The sequence below is a fragment of the Notothenia rossii genome, assembly GCF_949606895.1.
Source record: "Notothenia rossii genome assembly, chromosome: 10".
Lineage (NCBI taxonomy): Eukaryota > Metazoa > Chordata > Actinopteri > Perciformes > Nototheniidae > Notothenia > Notothenia rossii.
In genome coordinates this window covers 6,528,354-6,546,087 of record NC_136908.1, presented here as the reverse complement: position 1 = coordinate 6,546,087, position 17,734 = coordinate 6,528,354, and the positions used below count along the sequence as shown (strand labels likewise).

Here is a 17,734-nt window from a genome sequence, read left to right as displayed (position 1 = left end):
AGGGATGTGGATATTTATTTCTTTAAAGTAAGAAGAGTTTTGAAAGTTTTGTTACTTGTTTGCTTGTGCTGGAATGTTGTGTTTTGCTTCTGCCAGTGGTGGCGGAAGTATCAACCTTTAGTTAAGTAAAAGCACCAATACCATACACTGAAAATAGTGTTATATAAATAGAAATCATACAGGCTCTTTTGTGCTTTTGCCTACATGATAGGCTAAGACCCCATTCACACAGGAACGTTTGCGTTTACGCACCGTATGCGTTTTCAAAAAAGTCTTCTGTTCACACCCATTCGGCTCAATTAACGTGTCCATTCACATGAGACCGCTCCACCCGCTGGAAATGATGTAGTACATATGCCAGGCCTGTAAGTGGCGCTGCTACCGCCACAAAATACACCAAAAGCAGCGAACAAGACCCCGGAGCATGGTTGCCATGGTTGCCTTTCTGTTTATTCTCCGCGGTGGACGGCGTGTGCTCCTGCTGTATATCTCTCCGGTAGTTCACCAGCAGATCAAAAACACCACCTCTCTTCCAAGGGACGAGGGAACCGTGCGGCAGAGTTTCCGTTAATATTTTTTTCCGCCGGTCAACATGTCCGTTAAAGTTTAAATCTTCCGGACAAAATTAGAAAAGTGCCGGTCAGAGGTCTTCTTTGTTATTTATTGAGCTTTAAAACAAATTGATAACGACTCTATATAATCATATAAGAATAAAAAACGGAGCCTCTCTTTTCCTCCCCCTCTTCTGACAGGCCAGCAGCCGATCTCTGAGCAGGAGACGTGGGGAGAGGGAGACGTGGGGACAGGGAGACGTGGGGAGAGGGAGGCGGGGCTATTTCATCGTTATCAGAAAATGATCGTATATAGAGGCGTACACACGGAGCCGTTTGACCCACCAGAACGTTCCGTTTGCAGATCTATCCACCTTGGGACCCGTTATCGTTTGTGGGGTCCGTTTCTATCGTTTTGTTACGGCCTCGTGTAAACGAAAGGACTATACGCAAGATAAACTATGCGGATACAACACGTATCGTCCTCGTGTAAACGGAGTCTAAGGGGCAGGACATCTCTAAGCGGTTGACCAATCACAACAGAGACGGCCAGCTAACCAATCAGAGTAGACTGGGCTCTGGTTTCAGACAGACGGTGAAAATAGGTGCTGCAGCACAGGCATTATGAGAAAAATAAAGAGCTTTTTGAACATTAAAACATGGAGACATGTCACAGTAGAGACACTGAATACTGATATGAACCTGAACATGTGTAGAATATTTCCTCTTCAAACAAAAAAACGGTCTTTCCTGCTAATTTGACCGCGTAGGCTTTAATTACTGATCCATAACATCAGCAGGCCGTGGGTGATTTTGACTTAATGACCCACTAGAACATATATTGGTAAACGTTGTTTTGAAAACAAGGTCTTTCAAAGGTCTCCTTACTGTTACATGTGATGTGAGTAGGATAATAAGTTGTAAACATAGATCCACATCTAGTGGAGAACTGACAGATGGCTAATCCTGAGAGACATTAACAGTCCTCAGTAGAAGCACAACACATCAATATTTTAAGGTCAACATTTGAATTAGCACCCCCGGGGCATTTAGACCAGCGAGAGCTTTTTCTGAGCGTTTGCTAAAGAAAAATCTCATAATCTGGAAAAGCTTTGTTATTATCGAGGGAAAACTTCATAAAGTTGTCACTTATTATTATGCCAATTTTGAATGAAGTTATTATTTAAAAAAAGGTGAGATGACATTTCCACAGATACCAGTTGACCTTAAAGAAAAATACTTAATTCCTCACTTGCTTTAAGCATAGGATTCAATCATGTCCTTTTAATTGTAGTTTCTTCGACGTATATAAACATTAGTCATAGTTTTAGTATTCGTGAATCATTGTAATATCATTTTGTGGCATTTCTTTTTGTATTGGTACCTTTCACTGGAGCCAGGGAGGGCATTACAGATAGAAGCCCCAAAATGGCAAAGTTTGATCAAATAAAATCACTATATCTAAACGTTAAAGAGCATGAATCCTCAGGGCACGGAGATGGAGCAAATGGAAGCTTTACAAAAATAAATATTGCTTTTTTTTGTTTTTATTTGAATCCAAAATTGAACCACCTTTTCCATGTTTGCTGTAAAGTAACATTAGATAATTGTTGTTGGTATTATCTGAAAGTGTGAACCTAATGTTTTGCTTAATCTGAGAAAATAACTTTCACCAACATTGTGCAGCGTAACATTTAAAACAATTCACAATTGTTTTTAATGACATGTGGTTGGTTGATAATATTTCACACCAGTTACTCATTGTGTATCCTCTTTGTTAATTGCATATCCTATATATTGCCTATGTTGGCCAATACTACAATTATTATTATAACAATAATAATAATAATAATAATAGATTTATTTTGTTTGCGCTTTTACAGGTGCTCAAAGACGCTTTACAGATATAGTGAAAAGAAAAGAAAAGAAGAGCAAATATATATATATATATATTAAAGTCAAATTAAAATCAAGCAATACAAAAACAATCACACATTAAAAGCCAGATTGAAGAGGTGAGTTTTTGTGAGGTTTTTGAAGGTGGTGAGGTCAGTGCAGTCCCTGATGGGTTGTGGGAGTGAGTTCCAGAGTGAGGGGGCCGCAACGGAGTAGGCTCTGTTCCCCCAGGTCCGGCGATTGATGCGGGTGGGGATGGATAGGATGTTGGCTTCTGATGAGCGGAGGCTGCGGGAAGGGGTATGGTGGTGCAGCAGGTCTGTGAGGTAAGGGGGGGGGGGGGGGGGCTGGGCTGGTTGTTGAGGGCTTTGTAAGTAATGAGGAGGACTTTGAAGTGGATTATTTGACGGACGGGGAGCCAGTGGAGGTTCTGGAGGACGGGAGTGATGTGGTCCCGGGAGCGGGTGTGGGTGAGGAGGCGGGCAGCGGAGTTCTGGATATGTTGGAGTTTATTGAGGAGGTTGGATGGTATGCCGTAGAGCAGGGGTGTCAAACTCAAATACACAGTGGGCCAAAATAAAAAAATGGGTACTAGTGGAGGGCCGGACTGGTTCAATGTTTATTGCGAAAATTATTGAAATGAACTTATTGCACATGTTAATCCTGGAGGAGAGTGATGGGCGGAGACGGGCAATCTTTTATATCGTTTTATATAGAGGTTAGGAACAGGGCAGTGTTTGGAGTAAGATGCTTGTGTCTTTGTATATGAAAAGTATTATCACCAATGAAGATGTATGCAATAATAATGTGCAGAAAAGACATAAAGAAATGTATATAGGCAGAGGATGGAAGTAGTGGAGTACAAATACTTTGTTACTGTACTTAAGTACATTTTTCTGGTATCAGTACTTTACTCCACTACTCTGACGACTTTTTACTTTTGTTTCTTACATTTTGAACACAAATACCTGTACTTTCTACTTCTTACATTTTGAACACAAATACCTGTACTTTCTACTTCTTACATGTTGAACACAAATACCTGTACTTTCTACTTCTTACATTTTGAACATAAATACCTGTACTTTCCACTTCTCACATTTTGAACCCAAATACCTGTACTTTCTACTTCTCACATTTTCCAAACAGGCTGGTTCCTTTAGTCTGAATGTGTGTTTGGTGGCGTGATCATTATTATTTAGAGTCATTGCGTGCCTATTGATTTGAACACGATCCGTGTATCCATCATTTCCTGGTCTTCTCTAAAGAAGAGGGACCAATGAAAACGTTGTCATGTTGCCGTTGGTCACCATGGAAACATTCATTAGCTAACAATGACATTATTGTTCTATTAATATAAAGGGAGGTCAGGTACTCTTTAAAAAAGCTGCTAGTTATGGGTACTTGTCACTGAAGTACATTTCAAAGCCCTCTTTACTTTTACTTGAGTAAAGAAGTTTAGTCAGTACTTTTACCAGAGTATTTTTAAACACGGGTAAAGGATGTGTGTACTTTTGCAATCTCTTTATAGGGTACAACAAGTGACATTCTCTAACCATCTCCTCATGTAATTTGTACTAAAGCTGTAAAAAAATAAAGGATACGTAAACAATTGTTAGCTAAATTATGTTATGTAATGGACTTATTTGACCTCCTTAATCCTGAATATACTTTATTTAGATGATTTGTTTGCACATGTACGTCAGCTGTTAGCATGTTCACTCCTTACCGTGGCCATGAATAAATCAGACAGCCGATGTTGAGGCTGACGGGGACAAAGGCGGAAGACAATAGCGCGAGAGATTAATAAGAAATAATAGAGTGTATGCCCATACATGATTAATACCAATTAGCTGTTTGTGTGCGAGCTCGTTATCAGAGGAAGGCAGCGTTGTGTGTTCATAAAAACAAATGTCGGGGTGAGTAGAAAGCCTGAAGGGCTCTGCAGTCAGTGGCACGTAGCAAAACGTTCTCTACACGTGTTTGACTTGTGTTTGAGTTATAATTATGTTTTTAATTCAGAGGCTCACTGTTAGCATTGTGTGTTTTTAAAAAATAAAAATAAAAAAAAAGATCAGTGAAATTAGTTTTTTCCCGTTATATGGATATAAAATATTCATAGTTGATTAAATATTAAGGTTCCTTAGACGTTGTTTCCTGCAAATAACGCGATTTCGGCCCCGGAACCGGGTCCGTGGGGCCTAATAGGTTTTAACCCTTGCATGGTGTTCGGGTCTGTGGGACCAGTTTTCAATATTTATCTAAAGAAAAATGATATGATAAATGTGTGTGTGTGTGTGTGTGTGTGTGTGTGTGTGTGTGTGTGTGTGTGTGTGTGTGTGTGTGTGTGTGTGTGTGTGTGCCCCTGCCATTCCTGCACAAGGTTGCAACATTGTTGATAAATTCAAGCATGGACACCTGTCTGCTCTCACATTGCCGCATTATGTTTTTGCGGGAACCAATCATTATTTTTTTCGCATTCTATCGGAGCTGCACATTTGGGGCGAGACACAATAAATGAAGCTTTGCCAGTTTGGGTCCGTATCACAACTGATCAAGATGGCCAAAAGATTCTCTGCTCAGAGGGCCTTGCAAATGATTCTGGAAGAGAGAGAACCATTTGATGATGATGTAGAGCAGTGGTTCTCAACCTGTGGTACGCGTACCACTGGTGCTACGCCAGCTCCAGCTAGTGGTACGTGGAGGAATCTGACATATAAAAAATATTTTAAAAAAAAAATATATATATATTTTGTTATATTTTTATTCAAAGGTCGGGTAGGTAATTTTGGAGAAACCAGCTCGAGTGAGCTACAATTTGAAAATACACAACCGGAAAAAATATGCCACTTCCTTACAGAGCCTTCCACAGATGACATTTTTTTATGGATTTTTTGTCAAAGCACTTAAGATATTTATTGATATCGGGATGTTAAGAGCATTCCATGGAATATAACAAAAAGTGTATCTCGAGCCGGTTTCTCAAACGTACCTACCCCACCTTTAACCTTTACACATAACACAGACATATAAAATACAGGAAACAGAACTAAGTAAACAAAAAGACGAAAAGCAGTCACTACATTGTGCACATTTGGGGCATTAAGGTACACTATTATTACTGCAAGAGCAACTGATGGTAAGGACCTGAGACAACTTCAATTTAAAACAAGCTATAGGGACAAGTGCCATCAGTTTGAGGCTTGATTGAATAACATAAAAAAAAAAAATCATACTATCAAAATACTACAACGAATGAAAATAAGCTTGAGATAATTGAAACTGTGGTTTAAATTAGTTCTAATAGTAGTAGTAAGTAATGCAGCCGAACCGTGTATTACAATGCCGCTATGTGTTGACTTTCAAAGAGAAAAGCAAGAACACTCGGAATAAAGTATTATTTTCTTTTTTTAAAATGTTTTTCGGATTTCATATCGCATTAACAGCAAATCCCTACATGCATTGCGGCTAAAACATTCAATTAGCGAGCTTAAACCATAGCTGAGGATCTTGGGTAATCGCTCGAAATGCCTACGTCTGTTTCCGGTTATTTTTATTTTGAAATTCAGTTCCTGACGGACGCCAAAAAAGCCCGAGATTATGGAATCAAACAAATAAATAAAAACAAGGATAATTGTGTGTTATTGGTGAGTAAATAACAGTGTGTTATTTCGAAAAGAATAACAAATTAGAAGGAAAAAAAGATTACAAAAAATACAGATTTCAGTGTTCTGAGGCTCTGAGCCCCATTTATTTTCCTCACAGACGACAAAACAAGTCCGACATTATACGATTTAAAATAAAAACAATAATCGTGGCTTGATATTGAGTAAGAAGATGTTTTTATGAACCCCACAGCTTCCGGTCTTCCAAGACCCGAACGGATAAAAAGACGTGCTGCAGGCACGGAACATACTACCAATAGAAATGCATTGCTTTTAAAATCGTTCTGTGTGACACACAAAAAGGGGGAAATCGTGTTGGTGAACACGAATTAATAGATTAAATGTCGTGACTATAACACGAAATGCCTTGAGACTGGGTTGTACTGTGTGACCTGCTTGTATGTACTTACACAATAGGTGGACCATTTTTTCGAGCATGTGTAACGGGTCACAACCGTAAGCGACCTGTTATCGATCAGGAAACGACAGCGAGGCATCTGGGTGTCTTTTCTGGCATTTATTCTGAGAACAAGAATAATATTCTCTTTGCATCCGCGTTGCACATCCTCAGCAGCAGAGGTGGGAGTAAGTCCTACATGTGCAAGTCATGAGCAAGTCTCAAGTCTTGACCTACAAGTATCAAGCAAGTCCCAAGTCACTGTGGTGAGAGTCAAGCAAGTCAAGTCAAGTCATTGCTCAGGTCAAGCAAGTCAAGTCAAATCATACGAAATTCTGATGAATAAGCCCAGTTTCTGCATTTAAATCAGTTAAAAGACAGTGGTTATGAAAATTGATTCAACCCACACTATGATCTTCATTACATACACAGTCAATCATTGGAAATCTAATTTAGACCGATGACAATCATATTAGATTCATATTAACCCCAGAACTGTAGACAATATAGCTAGGACTCAAAAAGTCTGTTCAAAAAGGCAGAATTCCAGGTAAGCAAATCATATATGGCATTTGCCATTACACATATTTAATTTAAATGTATGTTAACACTAGAACCGCCAACAGCGTCAGCACCTACATAGATATCATTTCAAATCATTTAATTTGTTCCTCTTCATTATTTCCTTATAAACTAAGCAGGACGATTTAAAACTCACTTAATTGGGTTAATTTAGAAATGGCTTCAGTTTATCATCATAACAGATCAAAAAGTTCAGATTCATTTTACAATAAATCAAGGAATGAAGCACTTCTACAAAGAAAAACAACATAATTAAAACATTTAAACAAACTACTAAAAGTAGATGAACTACATTATTCAACAGTTTACAGTAACTTCTGATAATAACACAGGGGAAATAAACAAGGCCTCTCTTTTCCTCTCTCTCTCTCCTGACAGCCCGTCAGTATCAGGGTTAGTCAAAATGAATCCCTTGGCGGTTCTAGTGTTCATTTACCCCGGTTTGTCTTCTCTTTGCTTAATCGATTTGAAACCAAGTCTAACGTAGCTTAAACTTAACGTTAGCTTTCTAGCTAACACAACACAGTCACGTAGCCTACCTTTCTCTGTGTTTTTTTTTTGTAGTGACGAATGAAGTTGGATGTTGTGGTGGTCCTGTCACTGATCTTAATGCTGCAGACCCTGCATACCGCTGTTCTCTTCTTATTAGCGTCGTCGACAAAATAATCCTTGAATCCAAACTTCACTATTTTTTTAGTAAAGCTAGCCGCTGCAATGTTAACTGACACTCCTGCTGTCTAGTGGGTTGCCAGGTTTGCGCGCATGGCGTTATAATCACGTTATTCGAAAAAACTAAACGTAATATCCCACTACAAAAACAAACGCAAATATTTAATTTTAAACAGTCAAGTCCTTTCAAGTCATCTGTCTCAAGCTTAAGTCAAGTCTCGAGTCATGAATACCAAGTCAAAGTCAAGTCAAGTCTTTTATCAATGTTAGTCAAGCAAGTCTCAGGTCAAAAAATATGCGACTCGAGTCTGACTCGAGTCAAGTCATGTGACTCGAGTCCTCACCTCTGCTCAGCAGTGCTCACTTCAATGTCTTCTAGTATTTATTTATACATTTTGAAATTATTAAATGACCAACAAAATCTTATTTTTAAGTAATCATACAAAATACAAACATACCTGAGAACAAAAATAATATTGTCTTTGCATCCGCGTTGCACATCTTTACAAAAGAAAAGAAAGAAAAAAAGTGTTAAAATGTAAACAAAGAAAATGACGCAAAACGCGTGTATTTCCCGCCAAAACCACACCGTAGATATCGCTCAAAAATACAATTTCTTAAGGTGGAAACTTAACAAAAACGGGTTAATAATATACCCAAATTGACACTTAACAAAATACAGCACTTTCATAAACTTAAATAGCCGGTTTACCACACAAAATTGTAATGAACTATAACACAATTCCTAGCACAGCTTACCCTCACCAGTGCTCACTTCAATGTGAGGGGAAAGCGGAAATGACATACAGGAAGTAGAAAACGATGGGCAACGGGAAAGTGTTCCCATTAGAAACAATATTCAAAAATATTAAAAGGAAACAATCCCATAGAAATAAAATTCACAACCTATTGTAAATTGTAATTTATAACTAATAATTATGTATACACATTTTTAACTCCGTAACACATGGTAAGAACCGGTTTTTGGGTAAAAAAGAGCCGGCTCCGCTGCGGTGTGAACAGGAAAAACTGTGCTTATCAGGCTCAAGCTCCGATCCGGCCCTGGAAACGCGTTGGTGTGAAAGGGGCATAAGAGCCCAGACAAAATTCTGAGATTAACCCTCAGTCCACCAGGAAATGTCCCAACTCTTCAGATGCCCAGTCTCATCTGTCTCTGGACCTGGGAACTAATTTGTACCTGGTCGACAGTTCCCCAGGTGAAGCCTGAGCACACCTTGACTGTGCAGCTGCAACAACAGGTTAAACTCAGCAGGCATGGAATGCGTTCCCCAGTTAGCTGTTTCATCATCGAAATAGTGGTTTTTCACGGCATTGAGTTCAAATGGATGAATACTGAAGGGCCAGAAACCGTACAGATGCACGTTGGCACAGTTTTCCAGCGCTATGTTAACCATCAGTAAGCCGGTGCTGAGTATGCCTTTGTTTAGGACTCTGTGTAGGCCTCTGGAGCCCCAGAAGTTGCTCAGTCTCCGTAGGTACTCAGGGTTGAAGTAGCTGGGCCTAATTGGACTTTCAAGGTCCCTAATGCTGTATGCAGCCTTCAGGCTCAAAGGAGTACAAAATGAAAAGGCAAAGGCAGGTAGAAGCAGCAGGGACTTGCCGTAGATATGCAGACTCTCCACAAATGGACGTCTAGGCCCGTCTAAGGATCCATACCTGAAAATAGAAAGCATGTTTGGCAACAAAACTAAAATAAACGTTATGGTACAGTGAGACTCATTTTCTTGCTCACTTTCTAACGAGGATGCTCGGATTTGCTGTCACAATGTCAGTCTTGGTGCCCACATGTTTCTCATAGCCTTTTCCCAAAGAAGGTAGGTTGCACCTGAAAAGCATAACGGACGAATCAGAAATTATTATTGGGAATTTTATTGTCTTTTTAATTCTTTAAGTTTAATTCTGTAGATTGATGTCGCCATCAGCCTTTCAGTCCCCTGATCTTGACAGCTTTCTCACCTGATTACAAACTGAGCCGAATCGATCATTTCTCCACAGCTGCTGTTTGTCAGAATCCCTGAGTTCCCAACAACAGCACACGTGTCAAATCTTTTCTTTGGAAATGGATTCTCCTGGAAATAAAACCAATGAAAAAATGTATTAGAGAACAATAACATGCATATGGTTATATAATGTTTGTGAATGAGCAAGAGCCATGGGGATGTTTGCAAATACTCTACAACAGTTCCAACATTTGTTAACATGTGTGAGTATTTATTTAGTGTACACTTGAGGTGTTTGAGATGCGTTATTGATTTCCTACATTCTTTTACGATTTTAAACGTACTGAAACAGCGCGCAATTCTCCAAAATGACTGACTATAGTGTATCTGAGATCAAAATAAGAGAGTTTGAAGCTACGGTTTGAGCTAGGGCGCAGGTAGTGGCCATTGGGCCCTCAACTTTACGCCCCTAGGCCTGATTTGGCACCTCAGCTGATCTCACACAGTGAAATGTAGCCTCTGTATTTAAACCATCCCAGTATCAGGAGCAGTGGGCTGTATCCTGGAACCTGAAACCTGAAACGTACTCTGAATCTGTGAATGTGTTTTTCTGAACTATTCCGGTTAGTCCTGGCAAAGTTGTTGTGTCCATGGATCAGACAGTTGATATCAAAATGAATGCAAACTTTGCAGACTGGTGTTGTCATGCTCTTTTTTCTGGTGTGGAGCCGGTTACAAATTTGAAAATGAATGAAAATCAAAAAACCGAGTCAGTACCAATTTTCTAAAAACTAGAATTATTTCACATTTACAAATCAGCAATTATATAATTAAAAGCAGACATGCTGTGTATTGAAATAAGATTGTAGTTTGTTTTTTTAGCATTCGTCAGATTAAGAAGTCCTCACTTAAAATCATAATTATGTGTGTGTGCGTGAGTGTGTGCGTGCATGTGTGTGTTTGTGAAAAGGTGGTCATAGGTGGTTGTTTGTATCAACCAGTCACCATGTAACTAAAAACATCATTTATAATCTCTGAGCCCTTTAAGGAACAATAAAGCCAACAAGCAGAAGATGATGTGAACTGTCCATGAATGAAAAACTACATACCTTAATGAAGGTGCTGAAAATCTCTGGAGTCACCTTGCGGGTTGCCGTGCTTTCCGCAGAGTACACAATATTTGATCCCAGTGGAGTGTTGGCCTGGGTAATGATGGACCTGTCAAATCCCTGGCACTCACTTCTCAGCTGAGAACTTGGGTAACACAAGGACTTTGTTAAAAAACATCCAAGTCAGGAGTTTTGTTGAACTGAAAGCTTTATAATTACCAAACACAGTAGGTGGCAATTTGTTCAGATTATATATAAAATGTTCTTTCTTATAAGGATTTAAAATTTATATAATCATCTCAACGTGAGTTAAAGTTATCTTCAGGTGAAGTCCCTCTGTTTTACTCTCTGACTCGTGCTATACATTTGTTAAGATTTTTGATTACCAATGGATTCAGTTGCAAATTGTTGAATGATGTGGCACTCTTGGGCGTTGCTTCATGGATCGCTTCTTCTAAATACTTTTAAAACCAACTCACTGAATAGTCTCAAACTGTGACAATGTTTAGCGTTTATACTCTTCCCCTGAGAAACAGACAATCTTTGCCTGCATGGACTATTAATTGCAATTCTGGCCAAAACCTTTTTTGTCAACATTTAAAAAAAAATGTAATGAAATACAATTACCTGAAGTTTCTGTAATTATCTTCTTGCTTCTTCCAAGTTTTTGAGTAGAGTTCTCTTACTTTTTCAATGACCTCCCTGTCCCACACACACACACACACACACACACACACACACACACACACACACACACACACACCCCACACACACACACACACACACACACACACACACACACACACACACACACACACACACACACACACACACACACACACAGTCAGGTGTGTGACCCCTCGTGATAACATGAATTGTTCTGATGAAGGCATTAACAGAAAGGTCCCTTCAAGGAGAAGCATGGACGGTGTTTGCTCTCACCTGCATCCTTTGCAAAGGTCAGAGGGCCAAGGGGGGATTTTCCTGGGTGAAGGTGGTTCACTTGCTCCACTGTGCAGCAAACAAGAGACAAACAGCACAGCACATTCATTTATACATAGCCCTCAGCAAAAGGCAAATGAGCTCTATGATGAGAGGTGTGGTTTACCAAAAACTACAAAAGAAACATAAACTAAACTCATTTTAAAACAAAGAGCCTGGAAGTTTTTCCCTAAATCTCTCTAAAAAGGTCAATTTTCACTTGTTTTGCCTCAATCTTGATACAGGGTACTTATTATATGTTATACTTTGGATTCCTAAAGCTTTTAGTCTACTAACCCATCATTCAAGGGTCGTTTTCACTATAAGTAATGGGTTTTCTTTAGGCGGAGGTAAGAATATACACTTTTTTTTACTATGTTCCATCTGAATTCACTCTGACACAGAAACATCTATATTGATTCTGACACTTCTACATCCAACTCACAGATGTAAACTTGAACTTTAACGCTTTTAGAAGTGAAGTTATAGTAATATTTTCTGGGCATGTCATTTTCGAGCCTGAAACCTGAAAAACAGGCTTGGGGACTAACAGTTTAAGGGTCAGACGTAACTGATCCAGGGTGCCCAGCTGTTTAGTTTATCTCCCCAAATATGTTGTTTACTCTCTCTGAACTAGTTAAAAGGGCTATCGAGAGAGAGGCGCGGCAGATTTGATGTGGCAACTCTCCGTGCAGTCAGAACCTCTGGCTGCTGTGAAATTCTCCGGCCAATACTCGTAATAAACCATCAGAGTTTGACATCAAAGCTCCAACACTCCTTGTGTCTCTCTGAGTCCTGACTCTCCATTGCTGCAGAAGTTTCCCTTACAGGTTTCACATAAGGTCTTTGGATAGGGCTATGGGTTAGCAAGTTTAGCCACGTGTTAACTAGTTTTTAAAGCTAGTTCAACCAGGTTATTTTCGTAAATGTCTCATGCAAGGGGCAAACTTTTGTTGAGCTTGACAAGTGAAATATTTAAACTGATATATATATATATATATACCTATAACTGTTGAGGAGAAAATGTTTAGGAGCACACACAACGTACGTGGTAACATGTGAGAAACATATCCTCATACCTGGGTAAATAAAAAACCTGCTCCACAGGTTGTTGGAACAAGTACGGACACGCTTACCCATTGTCCACAATGATCCAGAGGGCAGTGATCAGCAGGCTCCCCAAACAGAGTACAGTTAAAGGGATGGATAACTTCTCAGCGTGTTGCTTCATCCCGGTCTCTTTCTGCACACACACTCGTCCCCTCACCTCCTGTCCACACACACCTTGTATCTAGATGTCAAACTTTGGACTCTCTGCTCTCCCCTCAGTTCGTAGCCTATATCTCTTGCCTCTTTTCTCAGGCAAGTCCTCTGTCTTCTTTGCACTTGGTCTTTCCCCCTCTGTTTGCGTCGGTGTCAGACGGGTCGAAGAACTGATTTCTTTGTTTGTTTGAACTCCTACTTTAGTCTTCGTCATGTCTCTTTAGTCCGCCCATTTTTTACATGTCCCTCCCTCCATCATTTGTTTCAACACATGCAATACAATGACTCATAAGGTGACATCAGCAATAAAGAGGCTTGTTAAGTTAACCCAGAGGAACACATTGTACTTTATACTTTTTTAGTTACTATGAAGATTTAGATTAATTATAGAAAAAGATAATCAACAAAAAACAAAATCAAACAAAACGGATTGAACCCTAGAATATGAATAGTGTGACCTCTTGGCAGTTGGAAGTTCCTGTTCTATTGATGAGTAAGTTCCCCCTTACTTTGCCATTGACAATCATACAGTATATGAATAGGCTATAGCCGCGTTCACACCGCAGTACTTTTCCCACTTTAGTTCCGATATAGTTCCGAAATGTCGCGTTCACACCAAAAAGAGCCGGAACAAAAATTAGTTCATCAGAACCTTTTTTACCCCCTGCTAGAGAGTAGGGACTTTCGTGGGAGAAAAAGGTTCCTATGTCTGATTGGCTGGGCGGATTGCAAACCACGCCCCGTAAAACTCCCAAAACGTTTTGTGAAGCCATTTTATTATCCTCGCATTAGCTTTATTAGCATTAGCCCAGCGCAGAAATGCAGAGAGACCAACTTATGACAACATAAAATAAAACATGGGAGCGGTGGAGATCAGGAGGTGTCAGCGCTCTGGCGATTTACTCGGAAGGCTTCAGTTGAAGCTGCTGGGAGTCCCAGCAGCTTCAACTGAAGCCAGTCCCCAACTCCGGGGACTTCCGGCCGCGGACTTCGGGTGGCAGTATACGCCGTGAAGTTGTTTGCGGCATGCCAAAAGCAGAAGAAGAAGAAGAAGAAGAAGAAGAAGAAGAAGAAGAAGAAGAAGAAGAAGAAGAAGAAGAAGAAGAAGAAGAAGTGACGTGCAACGGCTTCATTTGCCTAATCCTCCCTCAGGGAATTTATTCCGGTGTGAACGTGATCTGTACTTAGTTCATGAGAAATGAGTTCTGATGAACCTTTGTGGGAAAAGTACTACGGTGTGAAAGCGCCTTATGAGATTATTACATGCTAATGATGAATCATTTATTTGCCTAAAGTTGCTCTTGTATTTCCATTTTTAAAGCATAAATACATCTTAAGCAGAGTTGGGTGAAACGCGTTACTGTAGTAATATTACTTTTGTCGGTAACGGAGTAGTGTAACGCGCTACTTTTATAATTCAGTAATCACACTACAGTTACTAACATTGCCCCGACACGCGTTACTTTGTTACTTTTATAAAATCAGTCATAATCACACTGACAGACAAGAGGGGTTTCCGCCGCAGGTTTATATATGTACGTAATCTGCGCGACTTGCGTGTCCACATCTCCACGTGCAGTGCTGCATAAACATGGCTGAGTCAGCGATAACTTTCGAGGGGTGGAGGTATGCCCATTATTTTGAGTTCGTCCGGAATAATAGACAGGAATGTGACGGTGAGGTGCAAACTGTGTCCAGGCCAGAAGCTGTTATCCACTGCTGTAAACACCTCGTCAAACCTCAACAAGCACCTGCAAAGAACACATGCTAAGGTGAAGCTAATAGCTAAGGACCCCCGAACCCAGAGTGAGGATGTTGTGAGTGCGCCGCCGCCGAAGCAACAAAAATAAGAATTTGGAGGACCGGTAACCAAAGCAGAGATGGACAGGCTTGTAGCATCCTTCATAGTAGAGGAAATGTTGCCCATTTGCACAGTGGAATCACCATCGTTCAGAGATATACTGCGCAGAATACAGATTGCAGGAGACAGAGGACAGCCATGGTCAGATAGGAAAACATCCAGGAGCTATCTGGATCAGTCTTATGCGACAATGGAAACTGAACTAAAGAGAACATTTGAAACTTCAGCAGTCTGCGTGATCTGCCTGTAGGGAGGGGCGAGCCGGCCCTGCGAGTAAAGTAACGAGTAAAGTAACTTCTAAAGTAACAAGTTACTTTATGTAGAGAGTAAAGAAGTAGTGCAATATATTACTTTTTTAAAGTAAAATATGTAATATATTACTTCTTTTTTAGTAACGACGCCATCTCTGATCTTAAGTTACCTAACTACATTTACTCAAGTTCTCTACTTAAGTACAATTTTGATGAATTTGAGTATTTCCATTTCATGCAACTTTATATTTTTCCATCACAACATTTTAGAGTGAAATATTTTCCTTTTTACCTGACATATATTTGACAGCTTTATTTACTTTTCGGATGAAAATAAGGTCACCATATACATTATGATATAGTAAATCAAATTCCCTAAAAGAAAGAAATACTTGTTGTTGTGTTAATGTTCATATTTAAATAGTTATTTATACATTAACATGCCGCTTATATGTTAATGCTTCGTAAAATTCATGTTGGCCATTTTTGCGTTTAACTTCTGGTATCTAAAATAAACAGATATTTGAAGTACTGATTAAGCTTATAACATGTAAACGCAGCACTTCTAGTCAACAGAGTATTATCACACCGTAGTTATTTATTGTTAACAACTACATATTTATTGCCATAAAAAATACTCAATGGCAGTGGTGTAACTAAGTACATGTATTTAAGCAATGTACATACAGTGCTTAAGTACAATTTTCAGGGACTTTTTCTCTACTAAATGTATTTAATACCTTTAATTATTTTGTAGATTTTGTTTAATGTTGTGAAATATATTGCTGATTCGGGGTATAAAGCTTAAAAAAAAGAAAGAGGGGGCGGATTAGGCAGATTCTGTTTTGATCTCTGTTAAAATCGCGGAAAAAGGTAGGACCCAAATGCAGACTACAAGAAAGGTAAAAAAGTTCATAAACAAAAAGCGCGCTTTATTGAAAAGCCGATGACAAAAAACATGACATGAACACAACGGTAGCACAAGGAAGAAACATACCCGAAAAACTGACCATGACTGACATGGAGGAAGACAGGAAAAACAAACAATGAACCGACAGGGGAACACAGGGAACGACAAGACTAACTACAGAGAGGGGTAATCACGGGACGAGAAACAGCTTGGTAAGGGAGGCAGAAACACAAGGGCAACATGTGAACACAATGAGACAATCAGACACAGGAAGAAAACAAGAGACAGGGAGAACAGAACAGCAAAACAAAACCCATTACCAGACAGACAACACTGAAACCGTGACATAACACCAAGATCGTTACAGAACCCCCCCCCCCTCAAGAGACGTATTCTAGATGTCCATAACAAAGTCCTACATTCCTAAAAGGGTGGGTGGAGGGGGTCCGGCGGACGGGTCCGGGTCGACAGCCCAGAGGCAAGTCAGAGGAACCGGAGGTGGTCTCGGGTGGACGACCAGGGGGCAAGGCAGAGTTCGAGGAGGGGCGAAGGCCACAGCGGGCCAACTCAGGGGGCCGGGCATGAGGGCGAAGGCAGCGGCTGGAAGAGTCAGGGGGCCTGGCTTGAGGGCAAAGACCGCTGGGGAACTCAGGAGGCCGGGCACAAGATCGGGTAAGAAGGCGGTGACGGGACAGCTCCGGAGGGCGGTCAGGAAGGCGGCGATGGGACAGCTCCGGGACGTACGCCGCAATGGGACCCCTCCAGTGTCAGCTAGATCGCCGGAGCACTGGGATCAAGAGCAGAAGCTGGTGGGACCCCTGGCGGGACAGGCGTAGACGGGATCCTGGACGGAACATGGGCTGGTGTCAGTGGGACCCCTGATGGAGCAAGGACTGGTGTCGGCGGGACACCAAACAGGACAGGACAAGGTGTTGGCAGGACCCCCGCTGGAACAGGTATCGGTGGGACCACCAACAGGAGAGGACAGGGAGTTGGCAGGACCCCCGGCAGAACAGGTGTCTGCAGGATAACCAACAGGAGAGGACAGGGATTTGGCAGGGCCCCCGGCGGAACAGGTGTCTGCGGGATAATCACCGATGTTGCCGGGACAGGTGTTCCCGACGAAACAAGGGCTGGTCTCGGCAGGACCCTCGGCGTAGCACGTGTCGGCGGGACCCTCAACAGGACAGGATCTGGTGTTGGCAGGAAATCTGGTGGAGCAGGTGTCGGCGTTACTCCTAACAGGATAGAATATGGTGTTGGCAGAAAACCCGGTGGAACCCCCACCGAAACAGGACATGGAGTTGGCAGGACCCTCAGCAGAACCCTCAACAACACAGGACATGGAGTTGGCAGGACCCTCAGCGGAACCCCCAACGAAACAGGAGAAGGAGTTGGCAGGACCCCCGGCGAGACAGGTGACGGCGGGACCCCCAACGGAAAAGGACACAGAGTTGGCAGGACCCCAAGTGGAACCCCCAATGGACCAGGACATTGGGTTGGCAGGACCCCCGGCGAGACAGGTGTCGGCGGGACCCCCGACAGGACAGGACATTGGGTTGGCAGGACCCCCGGCGAGACAGGTGTCGGCGGGACCCCCGACAGGACAGGACATTGGGTTGGCAGGACCCCCGGCAG

General features: G+C 41.3%; 1 protein-coding gene across 1 annotated transcript; it reads right to left on the bottom strand.

Moving 5' to 3' along the window:
* Window positions 1-6,168: 6,168 nt before the first annotated feature.
* Window positions 6,169-14,091, bottom strand: LOC307021253 (alpha-2,8-sialyltransferase 8F-like). The gene is made up of 7 exons (XM_079653210.1): window positions 12,948-14,091; window positions 11,773-11,841; window positions 11,458-11,532; window positions 10,831-10,975; window positions 9,738-9,850; window positions 9,514-9,606; window positions 6,169-9,437 (listed from the first exon to the last, which is right to left on the bottom strand). The coding sequence occupies exons 1-7, from the start codon at window positions 13,040-13,042 to the stop codon at window positions 8,948-8,950; spliced, it is 1,080 nt and encodes a 359-aa protein (XP_079509336.1). The 5' UTR covers window positions 13,043-14,091; the 3' UTR covers window positions 6,169-8,947.
* Between the last annotated feature and the right edge of the window lie 3,643 nt (window positions 14,092-17,734).

Excerpts from the sequence above, each read along its gene's own strand:
- LOC307021253 (XM_079653210.1), bottom strand. The coding sequence starts at position 13,042 with ATGAAGCAACACGCTGAGAAGTTATCCATCCCTTTAACTGTACTCTGT. Across the intron at positions 11,842-12,947 it reads TGGATCATTGTGGACAATGG|TGGAGCAAGTGAACCACCTT; the intron begins GTAAGCGTGTCC and ends TTTGCTGCACAG. Across the intron at positions 11,533-11,772 it reads GACCTTTGCAAAGGATGCAG|GGAGGTCATTGAAAAAGTAA; the intron begins GTGAGAGCAAAC and ends TGTGTGGGACAG.